Source organism: Aquarana catesbeiana, linkage group LG02, assembly GCF_042186555.1.
Source record: "Aquarana catesbeiana isolate 2022-GZ linkage group LG02, ASM4218655v1, whole genome shotgun sequence".
NCBI lineage: Eukaryota > Metazoa > Chordata > Amphibia > Anura > Ranidae > Aquarana > Aquarana catesbeiana.
Genome location: NC_133325.1, coordinates 300,721,233 through 300,740,137, shown reverse-complemented (window position 1 = coordinate 300,740,137; position 18,905 = coordinate 300,721,233). Strand labels below are relative to the sequence as shown.

At 42.4% G+C, this 18,905-nt stretch overlaps 1 protein-coding gene across 6 annotated transcripts in view; it reads right to left on the bottom strand.

Annotated features, from left to right (window-relative positions):
- LOC141127797 (serine/threonine-protein phosphatase 2A regulatory subunit B'' subunit beta-like) overlaps positions 1-18,089 on the bottom strand; it is a 117,200-nt gene extending 99,111 nt beyond the window's left edge. For 4 of the 6 annotated variants that reach the window (XM_073614577.1, XM_073614578.1, XM_073614579.1 and 1 more), the window contains exons 1-2: positions 17,961-18,089; positions 11,258-11,664 (exon numbers count right to left, since the gene is read on the bottom strand). In XM_073614577.1, the coding sequence (XP_073470678.1) occupies positions 11,258-11,599 (342 nt within the window). In that variant the 5' untranslated portion in view covers positions 11,600-11,664; positions 17,961-18,089. Of the gene's footprint in view, positions 1-195; positions 820-11,257; positions 11,665-17,960 lie in introns of those variants that run through there. The other 2 variants (XM_073614581.1, XM_073614583.1) reach the window with 2 other exon arrangements.
- Between the last annotated feature and the right edge of the window lie 816 nt (positions 18,090-18,905).

Genomic DNA, 18,905 nt, shown 5'->3' with positions numbered 1-18,905 from the left:
TGGAATGAGTTCCACTATCAAGAATCTTGGTTGCTGCTGTTTTATAAAATATAATTTCTCTCTATCTACACACACACAACTTAAAGAGCAATAATTAAAGCACAATTATTGGTGTAATAATAAAAAAATTGCCTTATATTTAATGTAACTGCAAACATTGGAACATATACACTATAAAAGTCTAACACAAATCACCATATAAGCCAACCTGCTGGATCTGCTGAAATGCTTTGAGTCTTTTCTTAAATCTTGAAGGCAAAACAAAATCACATCCACGAGCCAGCAGTGCCAATTCTTTTCTAAGATCCGGATCTTGCCGCAAAGAAATCTCTTTCATTCTCATATTTCCAGATTTCATATAAATCCTTCAATGCCACAAGGAAAACCCAAAATATGTACAAAACTTGGTTCCAACTTAATCGGAAAACTTGCAGGGAGAGCAGCAACTCTCTCCAGGTCTATACATTGACAAAAGCAAAACAGACTGTCAGATAAAGACACTGCTTGCAGAGTCACTGAGGGGGGCTGCCCTTTACAAAAAAGACATTCCACACACGGAGACCTCAGTTAAGCAACAGGTTGATTCTTTTCACCATCTAGTGAAGAACAGTGTTAAGAGACAGAAGCAGGACAGAAATGAAAAAGCAGCCGAAACAAAACTTGGTAACCTAGATGTAATTTCCTGCTGCCTTTCTAGTTTGTCAAACCTCAGTGGAAGTGCTCTGTGAATGAAGTACACCCAGGACTGTCAACAGGCACTCACTAGTGCATTCACATTCCTGTTCCCTTCAATGTGGCCTCTATCACATCAGCAAATATGTTGGGACTGATAGAGCCAGGCAGAAACAGGAGAGCCATTCAATCAGCAGAATTTAGCACTGCAAGGCACTGTGTTGGATTCTTGGACTACACAGATCTAACTCAAGTAGTAGAATATTAACAGAACTGGAGATAGAGGTGTGCATTGACCATTGAACATTAAGTGTAAACTGTAGTATGCAGGAATGTAGTAACCAGCACAGTAATATAGATTTTATAGACAGAGATGTGAGGGCTTAGATTCTCTGTCAGGTTTATTTATTTATTGATGTGTCCATTATCACAGGAGAGAAAATAAAAATGTATGACCAAACTTAAAAAGCAGTCATTTTGCTGTATATTAAGCCATATGCACCAGGAACATACACCTGCAGTGAATGTGTTGTAACTGCTTTATAAATACAGCATTATTCCACCAGAGCAATCTACACAATCAAGGTGAATTGAGGAATGCTCCCTGCTGGGTTATTGTATTCTGACAGCAGAGATTTCTCCACTGCCAGAATACACTGATCAGCGTGGATTGAAGAAAAATTCAACATTTTCTAACAAAACCATTCATGAGAAAGTCAATCATTAGATCAACTTCTAATGCATGGAAACGGCCACGGATGGAAATTTGGCTGGCCCTTGCTAACCTGGCTGAATTATGATCCATCTATGGCCAGCTTTAGGGCCTTGTTCACAAATGCTTTGGCTTGTATAAAGCTTAACACACACCCCAAACTGACTGTACAATCTCCTTCTGATCTACCAAGAACTATGTAAAGCAACTATCTGCCAAATTGGACACAAATTAATTGGATAGTTTAGGTAGGTCCTCATTTTGCATACATGGTAAACTGAAGTTGATTATAGTCAGATCATACTGTGTAGTACAGTGACCCTAAGAGCAACGTGTACAGCAAGCTTCAAGCAGCTTAATTGAACATTTAAAGAACTTATTTGTTCTGGTTTGGGAAGGTTAAAACAGATCTTAATGGGAGCGCTGGCTAGCAGGCTTCATCAGGGCTTTAACAAGTATTGCTAAAGCCAACTGAAGCTTGTATGCATACTTGTTTAGGATCTGAAATCCAGGTTAAACAAATATTGTCCAGCTACAAGACATGTACAATCTTACTTAAATCATGGTGCGCTTTGTGTATTTCTTACCACTGTGCAGGAGCTTCCTCTAATAGAGACCAGTCATTGCTGCTCCCTCTCCCTATGCAGGGGGACCAGTTTTGTAACCGACTCCCCTCTAGTTTTCTGCAGGTAGTCTGTAGTGGGTGGTCCTGCTTGATCCCTTTCACAGCTCTGCACAGCAGACTGTTGTTGCCATCACTATTTTTACAAGGAAATGACTAGGTTTGCAAAGGCACTTGGTGCACACAAATACCCTTATGAATAAAATATTGTATTTGCACCCAGATTTCAGCTTTAAAAACAAAAAAAACAAAACGTTCATACTCATCTAGTCTCCCGTCGCCTCCAAGACCGAGTAATAACAGTCTTCAGTAAGCAGAGAGCTGGAGATTGACAGTCACCGGCTCTCTGCTCTGCCCCTCCAGCTCTCACTGTAGTGCCGGGCTGTGAAGGGGGCCGGAGCGGCTGGCTCAGGCATCTGGGTGTATCCCAACAATAAAAAGTTGGGATCCCTCAAGAGTTGCACTTTAGGCTGGATTCACACTACTGCGACAGCAAAGTCGTACGACTGCCTGCGACTTTGTCCTGCAACTTCCTTCTGACTTGATCCAACTTGGATGCTATTTAGGAGCCTGTACAAGGGCTGAACCTGCACCCAAGTCGGACAAAGTAGACCAGGAACCTTTTCTAAAGTCAGAGTGACTTGTGCAGCATCAGCTGGCTCTCACAGGGAAACATTGAATTTCACACAGGATCTGACTTGGGGGGGGGGGGGGGGTGTCTCACAAGTCAAATCCCATGTCACAGCAGCATGAACCGAGCCTTAGCCCACTGTAGGCTCAATATGAGTCGCAGGAGTGCAGAACCAAGTACACTCTTGTGACCCAAAAGGAGAAGTACAGCCAAAAGAGCTTTAAAGGAGCCTACGTCTCCTTTAAAGTGACAGTCAGCAATCCCATTAGGATCTGTGTTTAACATGCCCAAACTGGAACTGAAAACTGCTCTAAGGCTCAATTCACACTTGCACCACTTGGGTGGTGCAACCTGGATGTGACTTTGGCTTTGACCAATGATAATGGACAACTGTTGCAAGGATCACAAGGCGAGACTCAAGTCACATGAAAGTTGGACCAAAGTAGTGCAGGAACCTACTTTAAATCGCACATATTTGAACGGTTGTCATTGAGAAACATGGGATGTGACTTTAGTGTCCAAAGTCACATGACAAGTCGCACAAGTGTGAATGGAGCCTTAACATGGCTTTCTACAGACTCTGCAAATACTTTGTAGAAGCTTGTTTTATACACTGCTCTTTTTAAGCTAAAGTCTGTGTGAACAAGGTCTTAGAGGGGATTTTACAACAAAGAAATGTCCTCACGCCCTGTTGTGTCTACAGAAGCTCACCAATGGAAAACAGATTGCAAAGACCCAACAGGGGTACTAATCACTAAACGTCTTAAGATATACATTATCCACATACACGGCCCAAAAGGAACATTCGATATTTGGTACAGGGATCGATGATTGGCTGTTACCTGCACTTCACTGTAAGTTCAAGAGCTGATCAACTACAGCAAACAAAGATTAGCCATGTCTGTTGGTAACTATAGTAGTTCACTGTGGGGGCAATCACAATCTTCCTTTAGGAACAGCTAAAGGCATTTTGATAGCTATTGAAATTGCACTTATTTTTCAGCTAGTGTGCTGGAGTGATGTGTGTCAGAAGATGAACATTTATTATGACACGGATACCAGTGTTTTGTTAGGAAGCACTGCACTTATCTTTGCAAGATGAATGCCCAGCAGAATAAACACAATAGCACCACCAGAGATGCCATAATTCAAACAGACTGTATTTGATCCTGAAGTACAGTTGGGTTTACATTACCAAACAGACAGCACGATATAGGCATCTTCTGATATCAAGTTCTGGCATGTCATGTACTATCCAGAAGTTCACTGCTGCTTGGAAAGGTCATCCATCACACAGAATAATGGGCGCAGGTAGCAGGAGGAAGTATACGGAGTTAATCTGAAGATTACTGAGCTGCCTGGTTTTTATGACTAATTGGAACGGCATGCAGAGGTAAATGTAGGTGCCTACAGTTAATTCATGCTATGCATTTAGTAACCAATATATCCAAAAGCATACGTTATTACGCATTACAGGCAAAACTGTACACACTTCTAGAACAATGCAAGTGCACATGGGCCTCAGATTTTCAGACAGCTGTAGACCAAACAAATTTAATGCTCTGCATTTTCATATAGGACTTGTATAAGATTGGGAAATCCTCCCTCTAGTGCTGTGTGTTAGCATTACACCTGAATGATTGCAGAGTGAAAAGTCCTCTACAAAAAAAACGACCTACAGTTTCCAATGAACATCCAGAAAGCATCGCTTACACAGTTGAGGTTCCCAATCTTAAGAAGTAATGTGTCACAGGATGTCCAACCTGGTCTCTGGACTGGTTTCCACCAATATATCACTGACAAACTTTGTTGATGAATTAATGAGGAATTGTTATATTTCTGCTATGGACCTTTATTTAGCAATGAGTTGGCCATTACTTAAACTAACGTTTATATACTGTATATACTTTTTTTCCCTTGTCTATAGATTTAAAAAAAAAAAAAAAAAAAAAAAAAGGAAGGAGTAACCAGAATAACACACACACACACACACACACACACACACTTTCTACCCTGATCAGGTATTGGTAAAAAAATAAATAAAATGGAAAAAAAAAAAAAATAATAATATAATTGGATAATTGTAGATAAAAAGCATACATTTTAATTCTACAATATGTCCAGTTTCAAAATTACACAAATAAGGATTCTGATACAAAAAGCATTGCAAAATTATTTACAAATAGAAAGAACCAAGTCAGCGGTATAATTAAATGGGAGAAGTGAAGGAATTAATTGGGGTAGATTAGGGTAAACTAAGGGTTAATAAGGGGTTAAAGTAGTACAAATTGTATATTAAAATAAAAGTATATGCAGGTCAATGCTCACTCCTTTGATCTGCAAATGAACAGAATAATAAGTGCTGGTTCACACTAGTGCGAATTCTGATGCGACTTGAGTCACACAGAATCACATGACAATGGAAATCACATTATGTTCAACAGTGTCCATTCTTATCAATGCGACTCAGCATGGTGCCATTTTGGAAAAGGTTCCTGTGCTAGTTTGGTGCGATTTACAGTGCAATTTGGCTTCATAGAATATGCAAAAACGCAGCCAACATCAAAGTAGCACTACATCATTACACTGAAAATGATGGCAAGATCACATCGCAGTAGTGTGAACCGAGCCTTAAACACAAAAGTAACCATGTTACTCTGGATCTGTCCCTTTATGACTGAACAACATTTATAAAACACTGCAAGAACAGCAGCAGCTGTAATAGCTGCTGTATTTACACAGCATGTTTCGGCTTTATAATTGCTGACAAATGCTGCAGGGGAGGAGGACAGTGTGTACAAAACACTTTGTGTTTCAATTAAGTTTTTTTTTCTAGGTTTTTTTGGGGCATGAGTAGCAGACCCAATGTCCACAACCGGTTAAAGGAGAAGTGTACTTTAAAAGAGAAGTATTGGATTAGAAAAACAAAAAAACAAAACAATTATACTTGCCTAGATGGCCGCAGCAACGATAACTAAACATACTAAGAAAATTACAGTTGCTGGACATGCCCCTTTTCTTAAGGTTTGGCAAATACTAGTCTTCCAATGCATCTAAAACTGACTTTAGATACTAATCTTTTTTGAGCTTTTTCTAATGTTTGCAGACATATGTACCCTACCTCTTTATAGTTTAATTGCTGTTATTTCTATTTAAAGTGACTGCCTTGACAGACAAAGGCCATTGCTTCATTCACACTAATACTATCTGCACATTGTTAAATTAAAAATGCCTGCTCTTTATTCTTCCTAAAGGTAAACCACATTTCAGGGACAATGGTATGGCGATATTATTCTACTCTTTTGCATGCAGTCTTTTTTTTTTCTTTTTTTTTAGCTTCAAGGATTGTAATAGCCACAATAAAGCTTGGAGTTATTTATAGTGAATACATGCAAGCTATTTATCGCTTTCCACCTGACCAACAGAATCATACATTCCTCATTCACTCAACATGTGAAAGTGATTACACCACAGAACGAACAAGGTTTTATTTAGGGTGTAAAAATATAAGCTGTGTTTTATTATGTCACAACATCTAAAAACCATTAACCCCCACGTCACCATTCTGTAAAAATAAATAAATGGTGGTTAAGTACATTACAGAACATTTTCTGCCATCACTGCTCTACTTCGGAAAAACAGGTGATAAAGTATCAAGTACCATAAATATTGTAACCAGACATCAGAGATTGTGTTTGAAAACTTTTACCTAGGAACATTTATAGGATATACAAAAACCAACATTTATCAGCCCACAAAGTCACACTAAACATCAAAAGAGCTATTGCAGTGACATCTGCAGGCTTTACAGAGGTATTGCTATTAATCAAATGAGCACATTCCTAGAAATATACTCCGGAATGCACCCAAATATTTAGCTGTTCAAGCTGTATACTTTTAGAATATCTATAAGATTACAGTGGATGCGATTGGGCTTGAGAAACTTCCTCAATTTCCTATTCTATACACCATATGTGTTACCAAAAAATAAATAAATAAAATATTAATAAAAAGAAATGAACAAAATGATTAACATTACCAGAGGAAGATTTGTAACTACAGAACTATTTAGCTGAGTCACAGCACACCTCTTCAGAATATGAATCAAAGATCGGTACCCGATAAAGACACACAAATACAGAAAAACCAAACAAACAATCTTGGACATTTCAGTATTTATGTTTAACTTTAGAGCAGGCCTTTTAATAGAATTAATGCTCCGTCATAAAGGTGCTATAAAACACTGATCATATTGGGACCGATTGACAGCTACAGGCTGGGATTGGTGAATTTCAGGATTTAGTAATGCAGCATTTTCATCAGGTCAGCATTACACAACCTTACAGTTTCACAGATATTAGGTTTAATTTGAAGACAATAAAAAATAAACCATTTTTAATGACAATTAGGATTTTTTTTTTTATGGAGATAGGGAAGAGGACCACATACATAAACATGTTTGGTTTGTCATCACCTATTCAAAATTCTGGATCAAATTCTGGTACAAATGTAACTCAAACCATTAGGAATACAAACATCAGAACACATGGTCAAGATTTTTTTGTGATGAGAATCAGAGTGAGAAAAGCTCCCACTTACAAGGCTGGCTGCCAAATTTTAGGATCGCTAAATTATTCTACTTCCCACTACTGGATTTTGTTGCTTAAAGCAAACCTATTAGAAAAATTCAAGGCCTCCAAAAGAAAACACCTGTTGTCAGGCTATTATGCTGACCCTCTGCATTCACTACTTTTAAACACTGACCTGTAACAAGCATGCAGATGAGTAAACTCCAATATTCTTAACATACAGGTCAGTAATTGTAAGAGCAATAAACTTGACAGAGGATCCAACCTGTAACGTGGTCAGAAATATTCGATTTTTTTTTTTTTGTAAAGGACTTGTAGTCCAAAGGTAGTGTGTATCGAAGTCAGTTTATCTCTGTAATTTGGTCTGCGAGTTCCTGTGTCTCCACAGCAGGTAGGCGATGAAGCTCCTCTCAGCAGGTAGCACAGAAGTCATTGTCTCCTGTACCAGAATAGAACCAGACCCTTCTGCACTGACGATTTGGGGGCTGAAATCTCGACTGAATTTGAATTACTAAATAACATCCCTTTGCCAATAGAAGAGGGTCAGACTATTCAGAGCTTCTCCTAGTGATGAACACAGGGGAACTCATGTCTGGAGGTTCCACTGGAAGGACACTAAAATGTGCTTAGGACAGCTGTCCGCATAGGCAGTGTGCTACTTTCTAAATACTTGGCTGCGCTTACTGCCCTGTGGACAATTGCCCAATGAGGTTCCATATTGCTACCCAGACTATTTCTCTTTGCAGTTTCTCTACTTCTCTCACAAATGCTAGCGGTATGCCGATAGCTGTGGCCAGGACACAGCCCTCTGAGAACCCATGATTGGCCTCTCCCTGCCACCCTACATGGATCCCCTTGCATGAGATTGCTGTCAGCTGCACTTGGCCTTTACTGTACCACATTTGCGGCCTACCCTGCTGTGCTCAGATTACTGTCCTGTGCCTTAATTACTGTCCTCTTACCCTAGACTTGACAATTGCTGTGCCAGATTGCCCGCATTTCCTGTCTGTGCTTGTACGGCCTTTATGAACCTATCCTTGCCCACATCTGTCAGCCCAGTTTTTCAATAAAGAACTTTGGGTTCACTCCTGCTCTCTGTGTGCGTTCTGTCCCACCCACACCTCCGTCACACAACTCCTATCCAATCTGTCAAAATTTACTAAGATTTTCATATTCTACCCAAAAGCAAAAAAGTTTTAGACAGCGCTCCACTTTACTTGCAAGTGTCAGCAGTATCTGTATTGCTTCCTTACAAGGTAATTTAGATCTGTGATTATTGCAATACATATAAAAGGCTGGGATATGCTCAGAGGTACCACATAATAGAAAGTATTCAGAGCAAAGTGGCACAAACAATAGAAGCTGAATTAGGTTGCAACAGGCAAATGCAGTGTACTTTTGAAATCAGTTTAATATGCTTTTGAGATAATTCAGAATTCATGCCCGTGCCAGATGCCTTTGACCTACTTCATCTACTTCTGCATTCCAATAGACTTGAATGGGAGAAACTGCTCTGAGGCGAACAAAATCCTGTCGACACTTGCGTTAAAGGCCAACTACACCTTGTAACCAAGCTACCCCCCCCACACACACACACAAAGTGCCCCCTCAATTGAGACCGAGTGGGGTTTTTCCACCCCACAGCCACTGTCAAATTTGAAGTCCTGTCTGCCACCTTGTAGTTCTCAATGGCTTACAAGAACAGTGATCACTGCACCCATAATCCATTGATACTCTCTCTAGCTGAAAGCCCATCCAGCGGTATGGACAGGGAGCTGGAAGAAGAAATTGGAGGAGCATGACATTGCACCCACAATCCACTGATTGCGGGTGCAATAATTTGCAGGCAAAATTATATTCTAGAAATATGTGTCTGAACATGCATTGATAGATTTACTTAATTAGGAAGCAGTAATAGTAATCCTTTTCCATCAAGGTCAAAGCTCATAAGAATGCAAATAATCACTTCTATTACGCGACCAGCTGCGCCAGGCATTCCTTCCAGATACAAATCCACACCAAACAACTTTGCCTTGTTGAAATTAAAGGATAAAAAGATTTTTTTTTTTTTTTTTAAATACAATAAAAGAACATTCAGCTCATGGAAGATCAATACAGTGAATAGTTTTGGTTTAACACCCATCATTCTTATTACACTGAAAGTGACACTCAAAAACGCATCCTTATTTCACAGGTAGAAAGCAGTGGGTGGATATAGCAGAAAATATGAATGATGGATATATTTAGTATCAAATGCCAGTATTACACCAGCTGTCAGAAGCATAGGCAGATAGATGACACAGAGTGAAGTTTTAGCTAATCCTTTGAGGAATGCCAATGTATCTAGAAATTTCACTAGGCTTCTTAAAATAGCTCACTACTATGCAAGGGAGTAGCATCAACTTCATTTCAAGAGCTTTCAAGAGCCAGCACATACAGTTTTATTCTGAACATCAAACAACAGCAGTGCCGTTACCCAACTATTGGCGTGGTATAATTCACATTAAAGCACTGTTTCAAAATGTAAAATCATCAATTACAATCAAGGGAAACAAATTACCGAATCTGAAATCACTTTAGTGTTAAGCTGGGCGCAGTCACATGTTATAAGTATTATCTACTCACCAAAATATACCCGCTACCACCTTCAACGTGGCTGTACATGCAGTCTGATTGCACAGTTACAAAAAAGGGCCTACCTATCAAAATCATTCAAAAGTATCCAACTAGGTGGGTCTTTGCCCTACCCCTTAAGCTTTATGCACATGGCTGCATTCTGGCTTTTTTTTTCCTCATCCAGAAACCACAGATTCTGTATACAGCTACCCAGAGAAAGCAACGGCTGTACACGGATGTAAATGGTTATGTGCCGGTACTTGCATTAAAGTGGAAGTAAAAGGCAAAACCTAACTATAAACCTACTCCCAGCCACATTCTAAGTCCAATCTATATAACCCTGTAAAGAAAAGATCACTATACCTACCTATTCAGAAGCCGCTCCAGTCCAGTCCCAGGCTGAGCTGTCAGCAGTGGCTTCAATGTGTAGGAGAGGCAGCTGACAATGGAAGCCCCATAGAAAGTCTATGGGTGACGTCACTTCTCAGCCATTGTCAGCTTTCTCCTGTACACAGAAGGTGCTGCTGGAGACCGGACTGGCTTCAGAATAGGCAAGTATAGTGATCTTTTCTTTACAGGGCTAGATAGATTAGGCTTAAAATGGAGGTGGTGGTAGTTTAGAGTTCAATAGGTTTTGCCTTTACTTCCACTTTAAGATACAGATGTGTATGGATGTGCAACTTTGGGTTCTGACTGCTGGTGTCCACATGGTCCCAGATGGTCGTGTGCATCAAGAATTATAAACACGTACATCCGTGATGCACTGGCTTCATCCCTTTATACTTGTTGTATGGCCCACAAATCCCAGCATTTTTTTATTGGGATCACATATTTGTAAAGGTGATGCAACCGTAAACTCTCTAGTCGCAAGTGTCAGTTTGTCTCCTACATATCAAGTCTACCCCATTCCAGAAACAAACCCAGTCTATGACAATCTCCTGAAAGAGTTCAAAATCTTTTGTAGCATTACATAATAGTTTTTCCCCCCTGGTGATGTCAGGGGGTACAGCTGGGGCCCTAAAGCTGGCCATTTATGGTCTGAATTTTGGCCAATTCCTGCCCAATGGGCCAAAATTTGAGCGGTGGGTGGCCCTGTCTGCAAATGAAAGAAGCCAGTTGGAAAATGATTGGCTGAATTGTTGGCATTCAATCAGATGCAGCAATTGTTTTGGCATTCTGACAGCTATGGGAGCAGCTGCTGTTAGAATACAATAGCTGGCAGAGGAGATTCCTCCATCCAAGCTCTATAGCAAATATACCAAATCTTAGGCAGTGTGGCTAGCCTTACATCTTGTGCATTCACTATCATTGATGAACATTATGTTAATATGGACATTAGGGCAATTTGTTTAGGTTTTGGAAATCTTGACAAAATAAACAACCACAGTCCCCTATATCCCATTCACATTACTTACCAATCTTGAGCCAATGGATTTACGTGTTCTGGGGGTGAAGCCGCTTCGGGGGCTGCCAAATGGGCCAATGGGGAGAGAAGAAGGTGAGCGTGATGGAGGACTGCAAGGAGTCACAGGTGACAAAGATAAGTTATCCATTGTTTTGTGTAACAACATTTTACTGTTTGATAGTGAAGCATCTACACCATCTTCCAAAGTGTCAGCCATAACATTTTCTCCATTTTTTATTCTTCTCAGGTAGTCTTTGAGTAGCAGTTGGGTTGGTGTCTCACTTAACCAATACAGAAATAGTTGATCGACTTTCACTTTCAAAACCGGTTGGAGAATCTTATTTGAAGGCATGGCTAAAGTTCTGTTTTGCAGCGTGTCTGAAGTTGGCAGTTTTGGGAAATAAAAAATTGATAAACCTATAAAAAGCCATAAAGAAATGTTGTAATGTTACATTAGGCAGATGTAAAAAGGTTCAATTACAAATACTCAAAAAATGTTTGCAAACAACATTTAGAAACAGATGAAGTTCTATACAACTGTAAAATCTTTCTCACCAGGTCTTCTCTGTTAAGGCAGTTTAACGAAAGTATGAATATGTATAGAGGAAGGTCCCAAACACCGCACACTTATCAAAGCCATTGGTAAACAGGTAAGAGTAGCCTCAGCCAGCTTAATCCAAAGCCATGCCCCCAATGCATTGCATCCAGCCCACAAGGCTTAATCAGGGGCAGAGTGAAATGTGCTGGGGTGTGGCTTTGGATGAAGCTGGCTGAGGCTGCTTTCACCCGTTTACCAGAGGCTTTGCTAGGAGTGTGGTGTTTGGGACCTTTCTCTAGGCACAGCCACAGTATGTGAGGGGTTAGACAGACTCCTACACAGCCAGCACCCATTGCAGGAAACACTGGATGGATTTAGAGGAGCTTGAGCAGAGACCCTAAGGTTTATAAGGTTAAAGCAGTACGAAGATACAAGAAGAACTATGCTCCACTCCGGAAAGATGACAATCAAACCCATATTTTGTATATAGTTTCTTATGAGGTTTGATTCCCACTCTCTCTTCACTCTACTCTTCCTTCTCACATTAGTGTCCTCTGGCCTCAAATTCTCCTTTACCCCTCCTTTCCGCAGCTTATATATCACCCTTACTCCTACCCTATTACTGCACTCACCACCTCCTTCAAAATACTGAACCCACATGCTAACCCAAACATCAAGACCGGTATGTGCACTCATATACATCCTACTTCCATCTTACTTTCTGCACCCTCCTCCCCCCATTTTCTGGGGACATTTCCCCCAATCCTGGCCCTCCACTTTCTAAATGCATTCCCCACATCCAGCACCCTTCCTCCTCTGGCAACAGCCACAATCCACACAGTTTAATTTCTATCAGCCTGCTTCACAAAAACAGCTCCCATGTCATGTGTCCTCTGGAATGTACACTTGGTCTGTAACATGCTCATCTTTGTGCATGACTATCTTCAATTCCTTTATATGCTTGCCATTACTGAAACTTGGCTTAAGAATCTGGCTCTGCTTGTCCTTCTGCCCTCTCCCACTGTGGCCTTCACTGGACTCACTAACCCAGACTCAGTGGACAGAAAGGAGGTGGAGTTAGGATTCCTTCTATCAACACTGAGCACCTTTCAAGTCTTTCCTACCTTTCCCTCTCCTCTTTTGAGACCCAAATGTATTCGTCTGTTTTCTCCAATTTCTCTGAAGATTGTAGTGACTCACCGGCCTGTTGGACCAGGGTGACTTCTCTGCTTGATTGCCCTACTTTCTCTCCTCAGAAATACCCACTATCATTCTTGGTGACTAACAACCATGTTAAATGGGAACAGCGTGGCTACATCTCAACTTAACCTCATCTTTTTAAAAAAGGAGAAGTTCACCTTCTGTATCATCACACACACACACAGCAGGGAAGCTTCCAGTGCGATGTCCATGAAACACTATACAATGCAGAACACAAAAAACAAAAAAACACAACACTACAGCAAACCATAGATTATACAATTTTCTTTCACCATAGATAAATCAAATCTCAGATGGTCCCCACTGAACTGGACAAGATTTGATCCCTCTATGGCCAATTTAGGGTTGGCTACTTAGTGTTTTCAATAAATCCATAAGTGAATTAAAGGTTTAGTTGGTCGGAGTTCAGCTTCAAGTGAAAATATACTGTACATCAGGCCAGTACATGGCAGAGGCTGAAGTGGTTAAAAAAGTCTTACTGATGTTTTCAGGTTTCTTTTAGTCCTGTGCACGGATCGAATGCGAGAAATGCCCTGAGTCTTGGTGTGTTTTCAAAGATAATTGACACGCTAGGGCTTCTAAGGAAAGGAAGCAATGGCCCCCAATGATGTCACGGAACCACACTGTAGTCCCTTGTATAACGGTATAATGGCATAATGCAAAAGGGGACAACAGGACTATTTGGAAAATGAGGATGCTGCGTTGTCTCCACAACCAAGGAAGCTGACAAGCTGGAGGGGGAGCAGGTACATTTCTCTATATATATTTGCGTGACAAAGACAGACATATTTTACATTCTACTTAGTTTTAGCACATATTGATTTTTAGTTTTTGACCTTAGTCTTACATGTGTTATACACCTGTGTGAATTCCTCCATTGAAAGCAATACAGCTGTGTTCAGATCCGTAATTAGAAATCACTTGTACAACCCCTGGCAAAAATGATGGAATCACCAGTCCCTGAGGATGTTCCTTCAGTTGTTTATTGTTGTAGAAAAAAAAAAAAGCAGATCACAGACATGTCCAAAAACTAAAGGCATTTCAAATGGCAACATTCTGGCTTTAAGAAACACTAAAAGAAATCAAGAAAAATAATTGTGGTGGCCAGTAACAGTTAGATTTATAGAACAAGCACAGGGAATAAATTATGGAATCACTCAATTCTGAGGAAAAAAAATTACGGAATCACCCTGTAAATTTTCATTACAAACACTAACACCTGCATCAGATTAAATCTGCTTGTTAGTATGTAGGTAAAGAGGGTAAATCATCACGCAGTGTTGCACAAGATGTTGGTTGTTCACAGTCGGCTGTGTCTAAAACATGGACCAAATACAAACATGGGAAGGTGGTTAAAGGCAAGCATACTGGTAGACCAAGGAAGACATAAAGCATCAAGACAGAAAACTTAAAGCAATATGCCTTGAAAACAGAAAATGTACAACAAAACAAATGAGGAACAAATGGGAGGAAACTGGAGTCACCATCTGTGACCGAACTGTAAGAAACCGCCTAAAGGAAATGGGATTTACATACAGAAAAGCTAAAAGAAAGCCATCTCTAACACCTAAACACAAAAAAAACAAGGTTACAATGGGCTAAGGAAAGGCAATCGTGGACTGTGGATGATTGGATGAAAGTCATATTCAGTGATGAATCTCAAATCTGCATTGGGCAAGGTGATGATGCTGGAACTTTTGTTTGGTGCCGTTCCAATGAGATTTATGCAGACGACTGTCTGAAGAAAACATGCAAATTTCCACAGTCAATTATGATATGGGGCTGCATGTCAGGTAAAGGCACTGTGGAGATGGCTGTCATCAAATCTTCAATAAATGCACAGGTTTACATTGAAATTTTGGACACTTTTCTTATCCCATCTATTGAAAGGATATTTGGGGATGATGAAATCATTTATCAAGATGATAATGCATCTTGCCATAGAGCAAAAACTGTGAAAAAAATTCCTTGAAGAAAGACACATAAGGTCAATGTCATGGCCTGCAAACAGTCCGGATCTCAATCCAATTGAAAATCTGTGGTGGAAGTTAAAGAGAATGGTCCATGACAAGGCTCCAACCTGCAAAGATGATTTGGCAACAGCAATCAGAGAAGGCTGGAGCCAGATTGATGAAGAGTACTGTTTATCACTCATTAAGTCAATGCCTCAGAGACTGCAAGCAGTTATAAAAGCCAGAGGTGGTGCAACAAAGTACTAGTGATGTGTTGGAGTGTTATTTTGTTTGTTTGTTTTTTCATGATTCCATCATTTTTTCCTCAGAATTGAGTGATTCCATAATTTATTCCCTGTGCTTGTTCTATAAATCTAACTGTTACTGGCCACCACAATTATTTTTCTTGATTTCTTTTAGTGTTTCTTAAAGCCAGAAAGTTGCCATTTGAAATGCCTTTAGTTTTTGGCCATGTCTGTGATCTTCTTTTTTTCTACAACAATAAACAACTGAAGGAACATCCTCAGGGACTGGTGATTCCATAATTTTTGCCAGGGGTTGTATATGGTTCATTTTGTGAATGAAGTTTAAGTATCTGCATATGCAGTGTGCATGTTAAATTAGATTAGAGTTAGGGAGGTTAGGTTGGTGGGTTACAAACATGAACCTGCCCTTTACCCAGGATCTATACCAGGGGTCTCCAAACTTTTCAAAGGGCCAGTTTACTGTCCTTTAGACTTTAGGGGGCCGGATTGTGGCAAGTGATGGTAAACAATGTCCCGTACTCAGCATCAGTGAGAATAAACATTGCCCCAGGGTTGGTGGTCAGTAGGGATGAGCTCCGGCGTGTTCGCATGGCGCACGTGCCGAGCCCGCCAGGAAGTCGGCACGGGGCAGCGCTAATCACAAGCAGTGAGACATTTCCCGATGTGCGGCTGCAGAGATCGGGAAATGTCTCCCTGCCTGTGATTAGCGCTGCGCCGTGCCGACTTCCTGGCGGGCTCGGCACGTGCGCCATGCGAACACGCCGGAGCTCATCCTTAGTGGTCAGTTACATAGCACCTATAGTCATTAGGAGGAATAGCACCCCACCATTAGCATTCCCGGAGGATGGGCAATAGCGTCCCATCATTGGCATTCCCAGAGGAGGGGGGGCAATAGCGTCCCATCATTGGCATTCCCAGAGGAGGGGGGGCAATAGCGTCCCATCATTGGCATTCCCAGAGGAGGGGGGGCAATAGCGTCCCATCATTGGCATTCCCAGAGGAGGGGGGGCAATAGCGTCCCATCATTGGCATTCCCAGAGGAGGGGGGGCAATAGCGTCCCATCATTGGCATTCCCAGAGGAGGGGGGGCAATAGCGTCCCATCATTGGCATTCCCGGAGGAGGGGGGGCAATAGCGTCCCATCATTGGCATTCCCGGAGGAGGGGGGGCAAAAGCGTCCCATCATTGGCATTCCCGGAGGAGGGGGGGCAATAGCGTCCCATCATTGGCATTCCCGGAGGAGGGGGGGCAATAGCGTCCCATCATTGGCATTCCCGGAGGAGGGGGGGCAATAGCGTCCCATCATTGGCATTCCCGGAGGAGGGGGGGGCAATAACGCCCCATCATTGGCATTCCCAGAGGGGGGGGGGGGCAATAACGCCCCATCATTGGCATTCCCAGAGGGGGGGGGGGGCAATAACGCCCCATCATTGGCATTCCCAGAGGGGGGGGGCAATAACGCCCCATCATTGGCATTCCCAGAGGGGGGGGGGCAATAACGCCCCATCATTGGCATTCCCAGAGGGGGGGGGGCAATAACGCCCCATCATTGGCATTCCCAGAGGGGGGGGGGCAATAACGCCCCATCATTGGCATTCCCAGAGGGGGGGGGGCAATAACGCCCCATCATTGGCATTCCCGGAGGGGGGGTGGGAAGTGTCCCATCATTGGCATTCCCGGAGGGGGGGTGGGAAGTGTCCCATCATTGGCATTCCCGGAGGGGGGGGTGGGAAGTGTCCCATCATTGGCATTCCCGGAGGGGGGGTGGGAAGTGTCCCATCATTGGCATTCCCCGAGGGGGGGTGGGAAGTGTCCCATCATTGGCATTCCCCGAGGGGGGGTGGGAAGTGTCCCATCATTGGCATTCCCGGAGGGGGGGTGGGAAGTGTCCCATCATTGGCATTCCCGGAGGGGGGGTGGGAAGTGTCCCATCATTGGCATTCCCGGAGGGGGGGTGGGAAGTGTCCCATCATTGGCATTCCCGGAGGGGGGGTGGGAAGTGTCCCATCATTGGCATTCCCGGAGGGGGGGTGGGAAGTGTCCCATCATTGGCATTCCCGGAGGGGGGGTGGGAAGTGTCCCATCATTGGCATTCCCCGGAGGGGGGGGGGGGGGGGGAAGTGTCCCATCATTGGCATTCCCCGGAGGGGGGGTGGGAAGTGTCTCATCATTGGCATTCCTGGGGGCCCCGCTATTGGTCTCAGTGGGAGGAATAGGGCCCCGCTATTGGTCTCAGTGGGAGGAATAGGGCCCCAAGGATCAGATAAAAGCTAGTAAAAGGGCTGCAGTTTGGAGACCACTCTTCTATACAATAACGGTGCTGAAACAGCACAGCTTTTCATTAGAGGAGGAGGAGCAGACTCATACAACACATGCAAGTGAACTTTGAGAGCCATTCAGTAAATACAAAGAAAGAATAATGAAAGGAGCCTGCTGCAATCAGCAAAGCATCCCGACACTGAGAAGTGCACATAGTGTGGCAGCATAGAGGACAATTGTAATGCACAGGGAATACAAACAATGGTAGGAGTGTAGAAATAAGCAGCCATCTCTAGGATACCTGAAAGCTGAGGCACTCACAGCACTAGCTATTGTATGCAGTCGCCTCTCTGCAGTCCCATTGACTTTCTATTATACTCTAGTGTTTGCTCGCCGTGTAACTCGTATATTGAGTCTCAGGCCTCCCTTCTTGTGATAGAACACATAGTAGTCTCCCCTCCTTATAATATACAATACCTGCTCCTCTATGACCGTCTTTATTATTCCTCAGCTCCCTGTCTGCACTGCATACACTTCCTGGTTTTTAGGCTTAGTCATATGACACCTTTTCATCCAATCACCTTCCCCGCTCTGGACTTGTCTCTCGCTCTGCTAGGCTTCCCTCCTTTTTCAGCTTCTGTGTAAGAAATCGGAATGTGACATAAACAAACATCTCCTTGTGGTCCAGCACTGTTTATTATTGTATGAGAAATACAAGAGAGGTCTGCTTACAGTTTACAATTAGTATAGTGCACATCTAATGTCAGATACTTATGCAAAGCTCGACTTTTCCTAGAATGGTCATTTATCCTCACCAGGCACCCCAATTGTTTATTTTCTGTGCATAACTGGCAACTTTTGGAAGTCGGTAAACCTGAGGTAATGGGGAGAATAAAGGGAGGATATGTAATGTGTGTCACACCCAAATTCAGGGGGCCACACACATTACATATACTCAAATTCAAATGTATCCCCTTCTCGCTGCCATCCAAAACCAATTACATCATTGCTGTGTTTGGTGGTCCCAATGACTCCTAATCAGGAATAAGCTTAGGTGTTCATAAGGACAAGGGCCTCTGCCCCACAACCCTGGCTGGTGTTTTTGGGGGTCTGCGGGTGGGGGCTTATCAGAATCTGGAAGCCCGCTTTAACAAGGGGTCCCCAGATTCTGCCCCCCCCCCATGTAAATGAATATGCTCATTCACTAAAAAAGTGTAAAAAGTAAATAAAAATTGAATTTTTGGAAATTTCTTTATTAAAAAAATGTCCCCACTTAGATATACGAAAAGCCTTTGACACGGTCTCTTGGCCCTATCTATTCTTTATCCTCCAACGCTGGGGCTTCGGCCCCAATTTCATAAACTGGATAAAAGCCCTCTATACCCACCCACAGGCGTATGTGCACTATTCCGGATTCCGGTC